The following is a 12,152-nucleotide window of genomic DNA, read 5'->3' as shown; positions in this document are numbered from 1 at the left end:
ATGGGAAAGAAATTAATCGACTTTAAAAATGGGTTTATTGGAGCTAGCATGTAGTTTGACTAATTAGTCTTTTGTGGTAGTTTTTGAGATTGAACATGTAAATTTTAGTTCAACTAATCGGATTGCTAGTATAATGTGAGTGCTTTTATAATGATCATTGACAAGGATATATTTTTTTTTTTACTTATAAGTGCTTTTAGTGTTACTACTAGTATTTGTTTTTACTTATGAGCTCTAAGGGTAATTACTATTTTAGTAAGTTTTTTTCAAACATGAGAATATGAGTAATTATAAGAATGGACAAAAATCTCCATTCTTGTAATTTGAAATCATTTATATTTATTCTTACAACTAAAAAAAAAAAGTATTATCTTAGATGTGACTAAGTGTGCATTTGCGCAATGACTCGTGTGCGTTTTCAGCGTTTGCGTTTTTGGCTGGGTCCCACGGCATTGTTCACGACCTAGCCAAAAAAACAAAAATGCGCATACCAATGCATTTTTGGGTCCCACGGTACTATTCACACCTTTAAAAATTATTTTATTACAATGTTTTCAGCAATAAGTTTTCAGTCTTTAGCAAATAAGTGGTATCCAAACACACCATAATGTTAAGAATCTAGACATATATTTTTCTACATGTAAAAACACTAGAAAATAGTAAGGCACATACATTATCAAGACCAACTAAAGAACTAAAGGGTACAAAAATATGGACTGATTTATTACCTGTTGTAAAAGAAGTATAGAATGTATTATGGCTTCTGATATAGCCATGATTGAGTAATAAAATATCTATTCTTATTCTAAAAAAAAAAGATAAATTACATTTACTTAAATTTTAAAAGCTAAGAACAATACTAGCCATTAACTAAATTAATAAGCCTGTCAAAATCAATTACTATAAGTAACTATTGTTTCTAAAAAAACATACAAGAAGTTATTATTGACTTTTAGCAGAAGAGATACTTCTTTTCTAGATTCAAAGGAGCAAAAGAATAAAAATATCACAAAGCATGAATATGATATAAGAAGAAAAATGCTTTACATTGTTTTACTTTATGTACTCAAACTCCTTCCCTAGGCTTCTTCCTCACAAAGAAAGAATATTGATAAGTCCATGTATTAATAAGCCTTGGGTCAGTTGGGTGTCCATTTTTAAAGATCACGATTATCTCCATTTCAAAAGAAAAAACATTCTGTTTAAAGGACGTCTTTTTTTTTTCTTTTCTTTTTTGATTTATAGTTTCTATACTATACTTTTTGGAATCTTATGGTTGCCCTAGTGGTCCTTGTATTGTAAATGCGCATCATATCGCAATTCTTTGGTCTATAAATAGTTTTTTCAATGGCATGAATGCCACATAATTATCCACCTCAATTCTCTTAAATGTATTACCCAAAAAAAATCAATTCATGAATTCTAAATATCTATTTTATAATCAATTAAACTTAAAATTTTTCATTTTGTTGTACAATTACGTACTACTCATTATTATCAGTTAAGATGTGATAAATTATTATTTTGTCAATTGTCATAATATAAGAATTAAAAAACTCATAAACGATGATTTATAGTCCAACCAAGACGTTTAGATTCAAATCCTCCCCCTCTCTCTTCTTCTGAAAAAATAAAATTTCCTCTCTCTTTCTTGGTAGCTATACAAATTATAAGTTAAAATGAAAAACAAAAAACTGACAGTCCAACACGCGCCAATGAGTAAGGTGGGAATAGTACTAATACCTTTGTAGTTGTAGGGTAAAATAAATACAATAAACGGCTATTAAATTAAACTAAATAGGCATTGCGTAAGAAAAATTTTGGAGGTGGGGCCGACCAATCCATCGCATTAATAACAAGAACCAAACCTCAACATGAACCGTACACGTGGACCACCTATCCAGGCTGTCTAACTAGCTATAGGTGTTGTGTGTGGACCCATCTTTTTACTGGGGTCGTTTGGCCACCACAACTTAGATACACACTTTAGGCCTCGGATCTGATCTGTTCTGATTTCATCGTCCACACTTGTCCCCACACTTAAGGCCTCTACCTATGAGGTTTTGAGTTTTGAGTTTAGAGTTTAGAGTTTGGACTCCCCACCGTAGATATTACTATTTTTCGCTAGTTTATTTAGATTAGATTAGGAACAAGTTTAGTGTTACAATTTGTGTCACAATTAGTTTATATGACGAATTATAATGGGTAGAGAGATAATAAGGGATCCATATAAAGACACTCATTTATCAATTACAACTCACTATATAGACAAATTGTGACATAAATTGCGCCACATATTATGGGGCTTTGGACTTATCCTTAGATTAAAGTTAAAACTACAAAAAGGGTTTGGTGTTTGATTCCATTATGGTTATTGCCCAACACGTGTTCCAATGGGTCCGCCATTGTCGGTGGCTATTGCCTATATGACCAATTTTCAGCTCCCAAAGTGGCTGGGCCACTTTAAAACACACACCACCCCTGGCCCTGCATTTACTTTCTCCTGCGGTACAAACCGTTTTGTAGAGATTGGAGAAACTGGGGTAGGCCGATCGGGTTAGAGTCACACTCACACCTATACTTTTGTTATAAATGTATATAAAAATTTAGTTCTTTTTTTAAATTAAAAAATTAATAATTCAAATACATAACTGGATGAATACAAATTCTAATAGGTTTAAAATTTTGATATCTAGTTCACTCCAAATTCACTGATAAAAAGTTTACCAAAATCTTTTTATTAGAGCAGAGTGAAAAATGCGGCACCAATGCTGAGCGGAAGCATGAAACATACAAAGATTTACGTGGTTTAGCCAAACAGCTTGCATTTACAATGAAAAAGCTTTTACATATATTATATCAAATACTTGTGTTACAATGAACCCAATGTAAGGTTTATATACTAGAGAGTACTTAATTAACCCTAAGTTAATTATAAACTAACCTAAGGTTAATATGCTTGTTCTACAAGTACATAGACCTACAATTTAATTGAGACACTTGGACCATATTATATCTAACACTTACTAAAACCAAATCATTGCAAGCCATGTTGGATTCTTTTTTATAAATGTGTGTGTGATTGTTTGAGACTTGAGAGAACGCTACAACATTTAACAATTATGATTCAATTTAGTGAAATGAAAACTTGGTGATTCTTTTTTTTTTTTTCCTCTCTCTCTCTCTCTTTTTAGGTTCTCCAATATTCTCCTATTGATAATTAATTTTCATGCTACTATTTCTAAAATTCTTTGACATTCTAAACCATTAGCAATAATTAGTAAACAAAGCATAATCAGAAAAGTATTAGAACATTTGGAATATTCTTATTCACCAAAAAATATATTCCTTTTTATTCCATAAGACCGTTACGGTTTTTTTTTTTTTTTTTTTTGGGTGGTAAATCACTATGTTGAATCATTATCTCAAGTTTTTGTGACTAGTTAGGATTCTTATCCACAAATTACACCAAACTTTTCTTATTAAATTTAGAATGTCGTGCATATTTGACATTAATAAATTCCATATTTGAGTAATAAATTAACGTCCTTTAAGAGAAAAAGATTACTTCCTTTTAGCCGTGCGAGTGTATCCTTATACGATTATATCACATTTCTGTAACAAAAATTCATAAGTGAATGAAATAAAGAAGTTCTACGAAATACTCCTATATAATAAAAATTTCCATTACGCTAAGCATTGCATTGCTTCCAACGTGTTATGTGTTATTAACTGAAAATAAGAAATTAATTGCAGTGAGTAGTAATTAATTAACAAAAATACAATTCACAATTCAATCTTCGTACGCAACATGCATATATATATATATGGAAGAACGCATCTGATTCCGAAATTGATACCCACCACCACCATCATCATCACGTTTTGCTTAGCAAACGCAATCAAAGGGCCCATACATTATACTTGGGGTTGGGCCCCCCCTTCCCCCCCCCCCAATTAAAAAAAAAAAAAAAAAATGGGACCCCACGTGCTCCAAGAGGGAACATCGCGTACCCCACACCCTGTACTACGAAGTGAGTGACACGTGTCCAATTCTCCAATCTTTTTTAATACTTTACCCCACTCGTCTCGATCGGACCACCAAACCCACCCCCAGTAAGAGAGTAGGGACCACCAGCAACCGCGAAGGCCGCATCGCAACATAGGTTACAGTGCGAAAACGGTCCCGTTTTTGGCCCCCACTCCCACTCCCCACCTTTTCGGGGGCCCACTTTTTTTTGAGTTTTTGAGTATCAACCCCACCGCACACACGTGCCTCCACTTTTAAAAAAAAAAAAACACTTCCCTGGCCTCACGTGCGCACGTGCTCCTCCTTTCATGAAATTCCAAAAACAGAAACACGGAAAACACAGAAAACACTTTCAGTTTCAGACTTTCTCTCAGTGGCTTTCTTTTTTTTTGTTTCGGTGGTTTTTTTCAGTGTTTCGAAGACCGAGACATGAACTGAAGCTCCTGTTTATCGTAAATCTCCAACGAAAAGTCTCTCAGCTTCTGAGTGGTTGAAATAGTCGCAGTGGGAGCACTAACTGTAGCAATTGTTGTTGTACTTGTTGTAATAGCTGTAGCAGAGCTTGAACACGAAGCTGCTGAGCTGGCTTGGATTTGAACTGGCGGGGCTAAATTAGCCATGGAGGACACAAACGACGATATGGGTCGGGCCGAAATGTTAATCAAAGGCGTGGCTGTGGCCGGGAATGTGAATATATGAGCCGGGTTCGGAGCTCCGGTAATTGACGTCATCGGAGGGACCATAATGAACGCGCCCGGAACGACGGCGTTTGATGGTATAGCCCACATGGGAACCAAAGCTTGAGGCACCGCTTGTATTTGAGGCATGGGGGTTGTTGCTGCTGTTGATATTGGAGCGAGTCCAGAGGAGACCGAAACGCCGTCGTTTATGTCTATATATTCGCTGTTGGCGGGCCGTTTGCGTTTCTTTTTAACGGGTGGGTCACCGGGTTTCGGGTCGGACGTTGGAGCGGGCGTGGTTGGGATTTTGAGAGTCCCATTAACAGACATGGCGATGGCGGGAACGGTACCGGTTCCGGTGGCGGCGATGATGGCGGGCTCGGCGTGTTCGAGCAGCCACCGGATGGTTTCGCCGTCGGACTTGTGGCCGAGTTCTCGGGTCAGCTGAAAGATCCGAGCGGCGCACGTGGCGGGCATTCGGATCCTCCGGCCGCGACCCTCCACTTTGGTGTGGCGGTCCTTGGTGGAGCCTCTCTTCGCAGCCGCTTTGGTCATGGGAATTCCCGAAGGCACGTGCATAGCTACTGGCGTCACTTGCATCGCACGTGACATGCCCTCCTCCGAGTCCTCCTCCGAGTCCGGCTCTTCCTTCGGTTTAGGCGGCGACGTGGGTCCCGCTTCTTGTGCACCGCTGATTTCGTTGATTCTGAGATCAACGGTTCTCGTGGCGCCTCTGTATTCTTCTTCAAGCTCTTGTTTTTGAAACATAGCCATGAGAGTAACAACAACTAACAACTACTATGACCCAAAACAAAAGTCCAAAACCTAGTAAATGAAAGAGAGATAGAATTCCACGTAAACTCCGAGAAAAAATGGAATGTTTTTGCTGGGAAAAAATAGCGATGTTTCTCGGGAAAGTTAAGGGAAGAATAGTTTTACTTTTATGTGCGTTTCTCTTCTTAGCTTACGCATTAGAGTGAGAAACCAGAGAGAGAGAGAGAGAGAGAGAGAGTAGCTGGGGAATGAAATGGAGAGAAACGAAACCTATAACACGTTGAGATGGAGAAAGCACCGTTCGTAATATATAACGTGGAAATGAAGTGTGGTTTGATTGATATGTTTGGCCTAGTATTTTCATTTTTTTTTTTCCATGGGCTAATAAATCTACGGTTGTCTATTAGTCACAAAACTCGGTTGACCCACTCGATGACGACACGTGGTGGCTCCCGTTTCACTGGATTTATCTGTTGGGTTTTCGGTCAAAGGTGGTGATGACTCCAATGAGCCACACAACAAATCCTCTGATTTTTTTTTTTTTTTTTAACAAATATTATTTTTGGTGTTTGAGTTTATAAATTACAAGATGAATATTGTTTTGGTTGAATTTTCATGAGGTCAGACTATGAGTCTAATATTAGGCTTGAATTTTTGAAACTTAGCCCATACTTTCATGTCTGTCATGAATCGTGTCATGGTGGGCAATATGAAATGAAAGATTTGCATTTACGTATCTCTTTATATATAGATTCTTGTAAATGTCATACTTGTGAATAGGAATGTTTAGAGATGTGATTATCTTTTAAGAGAAATGCTAACGAGTGTCTTTAAAGTCCTAGTTAAGAATCCAGTTAAATAAAGTTTTAATGGAAAAAAAAATTAATATTTTGACAACTTTTTTCATTTCCCATAAAAGTGATGTCAAAATTTTCTTAAAATAGATTGTTAATAAGTACCCTTAGGCCTTAGGGCATTCGTTAGCATGATTCATTATTTAATTTAAATTAAAAAAAATGTAATAATGATTGTGTTTAATTCTATGTTAAATCTAAAAAGATTCATGAGGATCTTATCTCTGTATAAAAATGTAATATTAATACAATTAAACTCTATAATAATGCTAATACAATAATATTGCTCCACCTTCTCTGGTACAATATTCATGACTCTTGTTGGGATTGGTTTAAGCCTTAGACCGAAGGCCAAACTACATGGTCATCATAATCAACCTATAGCCTTGAGTTGGTCAGGCCTAAAGCTGCAGGGTGTTTGCTAGTTGTCACCTTTCAAGGACTCCTCACTTTTTGGTCCTTTTGTTGTAGTTCCATCTCTTTTCTAAAATTTTACTCACTCGCACGCACTCACTAATCCAATCAAGCCAAAAAGTCTTGGAGCCAGACTTAAGGGTTAAATGTAAGATGGTTTTTTTACCTTAGATGAGTTTCATTACTACTGGTTTTGTAACTCATTTTCTTTTCTTCTTTTTTTGGGTAAACCGCGATATAATATTAAATTAGGAATTTATAAGTCTATTACAAAACATGTTAACTTTATCAAAAGCTAACAAAGTCTCCACCATAGATGGTGGGTTACAAAAAACAACAAAATGAGTGCCAGAATGCGCTATTAACTTGGCCAAAGCATCCGCACATTGATTGGCTTCACGGTAAGCACGAAACACGTGCTTGTTTGGGATTTGCTTCAAGAGGCTCCTGCAATCAAAAAGTAATGGTTCCATCATGATATTTTCAGCTTCATTATTCATAAGCAAAACAATACTCAAAACATCAAGTTCAATGATAAGGTTGTGTTTTGTAACTCATTTTCGATAATACATTAATATCCTAGCATTCTCAAATTTCAGTTTTTGTTACATAAGAAAATGGCAAGGGTTGGGTTCAATAATACTTTAATGTACTAAACTCGTTGAGATATGCACAGATGGCAATTATTTGAACTTGTCCAAATTTTAATGGATTCAATGTACAGGATTTTACTAGACCCAAGCCTGGTCGTTAAGCAATTTGTTAAATAGATGCTAATGATATGTGTGTATCAATGAGTTTATTTTATGGATACTTATCTAAGCAAAGTGGAAATTCATTTAATATTATTGTAGCATTGATTATTTGATTCCTAATTTGTAATCTCATGACCTGTTATGGTGAAAAAATTTAGCAATATATTTTGTAATTTTAGTAAAAATATAATAACTATACTATGTGGATATTTATCTAGTAATTATTAATATAATCTGGAACCAGTAGACATAATACCTCTAATCCTAATCCTAATACACTAATACAGACGTTTTTTTTTAGTTAATAAAAAAGATACAGACGTGGTCATAAATTTTATCCAAACTAAAAGAGAGAAAAAGAAATGAGTAGAAAATTAAAGGGATCTTTTTTCTTTTTTCTTTTTTAATCCGAAAATTAAAGGGATCTTAAAGCATAGCTCGCCATATAAACTAAGAATTCTTTGGTATAACTATTTTAAAAAGTGTTGTTCGAGAAAAAAAGTATGGCTTCAATTGTCACTAAAGCAGTTGGTAAATCTGTGGACTGTGGAGAACTGTCGTTTTTATTAATCAAGCATTTGGCTGATATTGGTATAAATGCGTTGCTTCCCAAGTAAGTTATGAAAATAATAATAATAATAATTATTAATTTCCAATAAAATTCTCTCTCTTTATAATAAGATGATTATGTATCCTAAAAAAAATTATTATTATTACTAGCCTTTGAGCATGTGTTCACGTGCGTGCTCAGAAGCTCTTTTAATTTTTTAGGTAAATGTTAATAAATTGCATTTATTATAATTTAAAAATATTTATTTATTTTTCAAACAAATAAAAATAAATAAACTTTAGAGATAAGCAATAACTATAATTTATTTTTTGAACATGAGGAAAAAAAATCCTAAATTTTAGGAATTTTCTTTTTGAATTTAAAATGAAATTTGTTATTTGGCATTTATGTCTCTATTTCTAAATAAAGTTACCATTTATTAATGATGGTATTTTTGAACCACATAAAAGTCTAATTAAAAGAGGGGAATCCTCTTATATATAGATAAATTATAACTATTCCTATTTTCTACTATTATTATTATCAAAATACAAACATTAACTTTATAATTGTTTTAAATCACCTAAGGAAATTTTTGGTATAATTCTAACTATCAAATATTAATTAAGGTTCCCTTAAAAAAATAATCAAAGGTTCTAAATTAACATTTAACACATCAAAAAAAAAAAAAAAAAACTTTTTAACATCGGGAGTAGGACTTGATGCCATAAGTTAAAACTCTCTAAAAAAAAATATTTAACACATCCATTTGATAAAAACAAAGTCGAGATTAAAAGTCACCAATTGTGTCCAAAAAAAGTTGCAAATTACATTTTCCAAATTAATCAAGATTTTAACTATTTCAAACCCAAAAATGGGCTACCAGTTTTCAATTCAGTACGTCAATTTCGTATTAAAAGCTTGAATTCAAAGAAAGGAAAAAGGTTTTTATGCAACTTGGATAGCATGAATTTTTATCCAACTTATGACGTGGTACAGTGTCCGTATAAAATTCCCCATATCAGGGTTAAAGTCAATTATAGCCTTTTATAGGTCCAAATTTTTAATTAAGTAAAAATACTGAAAAATGAATGAAATTAATATTAAAAATAGAAATAAAAAGCTTGACTAACTTCATTCCAATTTCCAAGGGACCATGGAATTGAACCTTAATGTCTTAAAAACACTAAAACATGCAAATTAATTAAATTACAAGGCTCTTGTTAAATATGCTTAACTAACTTGTAACTCCATGCATATGCATGGAAACACTTAAAAATATACAATAAGATACATAATATAATTACTATATATATAATTTAAATACTATTAATAGTCATTTTTATATTTTGTTAACTCTTTAAAAAAATTTGTAAAGATATTATTAGGTATAAAATGTAAATTGTTATTTTTTTAAAAAAATTATTGTGAAGCACTTTTTTTATTATTTAAGATTCATTTAGTCTATACTCTTTGGTTTTTCTACTCTTTGGTTTTTGTACTTAATAACTCATTTGGATGAATATTTATGATGTGATCCCACATTTGATTTTAAAATTAAGAAATAAAACTTGTGGGGCCGGGGAATTTGTGGCCCCGGCCCACTTTACATTAGGGCCCAAGACCCAAGCCGAGGAGACCTATTGCCGAGGACGCATAATGAAAGCCCCAAAAAGGCCCAAGGATGTGGCCGAGGACGATTTCACGCTCAGCATCCCATAAGACACCTAAATAAAAAGGACGAGCTTAATGCAGGGACAGGACAAGTGAAAAAGCTGCCAATACTGTAATAAAGAACTCTGCATCTGACAGGCCCATGCCCTTCACCATGCTATTCAACTTTTACATCTACTCCCAACCACTTTAAGTATGAGCTGATAGGACAAGTCTCCATCCCAGAAAGTGAAACTTACACGTGGACATTAAAAGTAAAGTAACTACTAGTATAAAAGATAAGAAGAACCAAGGGAAAATGGGGGGATCCCTCAGAGGGAGAAGTCCTAAAAAAGGGAGAATGAGAAGAACACTAAGCTTCTCGGACGGGGTCCGAGGACAAAAACCCCATAGGTCATACTGAAGAAAGGTTTTGTCAGTTACGCCAGGTCCACCCTCATATGAGCTTCCATAAAAACCACGACTAGACTGCTGTCCAGTGACCAAAGTCTAGCCTTTCAAGCCCACACTCTACAAATTATATTGTTCGGGCCCTTTACATACGAGTCCAATGTCATTCTTGGGTCGTGAATAATCGTGTCCCCACAAAACTCTTTAAGAATAGATAATTTAGGACACATGGCGCAAAATTGGAACTCAAATTTTGAATTCTAATTTGAGTTTCTCTCATCTTCACTTATTATTATATATATATAGACTAGTGTGTAACTTCGTGCATATGCACGAATACATTTAAAAACAATCATAATTACATATATATATATATATATAAAATTTAGAATTTAATTTGATCTAGACGTTTCTATTTTTGCATTCAATAATTTACTTGCCACAAAAATTAAAAAAAAAAAAAATAGATGGAACACATGCGCAAAATTGAACTCCAATTAAAATTCAATTTAGAATCTAATTGAATTAAAATTCTTTAATTTTTGCACCTAATAATTCACTTGAAACACAAATTTAAAAATTATATGAGACACATAACACAAAATTAGACTCCAGTTTAGAATTTAATTGGATTTTCTCTTAGGTTTGGCTATTAATATATATATATATATATATATTTGTGTGTGTGTGACTTATAAACTTGAATTATTTTTAGTTATACAAAAAAAAAATTCATAAATATAAAATCATTCAAAAATTATATTTTTTATTATTTACTTATATTGGACTTTTCATTTTTTTTTTTACACTAAATTAACTCATTTGACACAAAAGTTTAAAAATTTAGATTAGATGGGACACATGTCACAAAATTAAACTCTAATTGAAATCCTATTTTTATATTAATAAATTAACTCACTTAGCATAAAAATTTTAAAACTTAGATTAGATGGGACACATGGCGTAAAATTAGACTCTAATTTAATTCCAATTTGAAATCTAATTGGATTTTCTTTTAACTTTACCTATTATTATTGTAGGGATATTGTGCCCAGGAGCTCACTATCACTGTATGTACTGGGCCTAAGGCCTAAGGCCTAAGCCGAGGACTAGAGATTGTCTGAGAAGGGGTAAATGCTGTTAAGGGAGTCTGTGTTAGTGGATGACAAGATTAGTTTTGATCACAACGACACAATATGATAGGCCAAGGATGAATGTCACCTCAAGTAAACAAAGCTGATATCCGAATAGGTGGTCTGCCATCCATAAGGACTTTCTCGAAAATTCTGCAGACACGGATAAGCATTGCAAAAACAAAGTACAGAGAGGAATCTTAAAATATCTAGGAAGAAAGCTGCTACTACCGCATTAAAAGCTCTGCAGCTAACTTGCTGGCTGCATTAATGTGGAGAAGACCCCTAAATAGGGCTGTATTGGCCGCCCCAACATACAAAGAAACCAAAGGAAAGTGTCCGATAGGATAGACGCTTAATTAGAGGTCTGGATGATCAACAAATGGAAGGTCAAAATCGTTTAAAGGAAACTATATAATAGAAGAGACCCATGATGAAAAGGGGATCGGAAAAAGAGAGGGAAAATTATTGTAGTATTTAGAACCGACTTTATAATTAAACTTGAAAGAAATAAATAAAAATAGATCTCCCTAAATGATCAACAAATGAAAGGCCAAAATCGTTTAAATGAAACTATATAATAGAAGAGACCCACAATGAAAAGGGGATCGGAAAAAGAGAGGGAAAATTACTGTAGTATCTAAAACTGACTTTGTAATCAGACTTGAAAGAAATACATAAGAACAAATCTCCTTGGACTTTGCTGAGGACGATTTTATTCATTATAAACCTGTTCATTCACATCTTTTTCTCCTTTAAACCTATTTTCTAGTTAGTCTAATCCATTAGAGCCCAGTTCTCCAACCCATTCTCTACAAATTTATTGTTTTAGACTTTTTGGACTAAAGTCCATTCATACTTTGGGCTAGGATCTCAAATCTGGTCCTTACAATTATAT

General features: G+C 33.8%; 1 protein-coding gene across 1 annotated transcript; it reads right to left on the bottom strand.

Annotated features, from left to right (window-relative positions):
• Window positions 1-3,853: 3,853 nt before the first annotated feature.
• LOC115957932 (transcription factor TCP9) lies at window positions 3,854-5,792 on the bottom strand. Its single transcript, XM_031076277.1, has one exon. The coding sequence runs from the start codon at window positions 5,482-5,484 to the stop codon at window positions 4,438-4,440; it is 1,047 nt and encodes a 348-aa protein (XP_030932137.1). The 5' UTR covers window positions 5,485-5,792; the 3' UTR covers window positions 3,854-4,437.
• Window positions 5,793-12,152: the final 6,360 nt, after the last annotated feature.

The sequence above is a fragment of the Quercus lobata genome, chromosome 8 (genome assembly GCF_001633185.2).
Source record: "Quercus lobata isolate SW786 chromosome 8, ValleyOak3.0 Primary Assembly, whole genome shotgun sequence".
Classification (NCBI taxonomy): Eukaryota; Viridiplantae; Streptophyta; class Magnoliopsida; order Fagales; family Fagaceae; genus Quercus; species Quercus lobata.
Note: the sequence above shows the minus strand (reverse complement) of the source record. Positions and strands in the feature narration are given on the sequence as shown.

Excerpts from the sequence above, each read along its gene's own strand:
- LOC115957932 (XM_031076277.1), bottom strand. The coding sequence starts at position 5,484 with ATGGCTATGTTTCAAAAACAAGAGCTTGAAGAAGAATACAGAGGCGCC.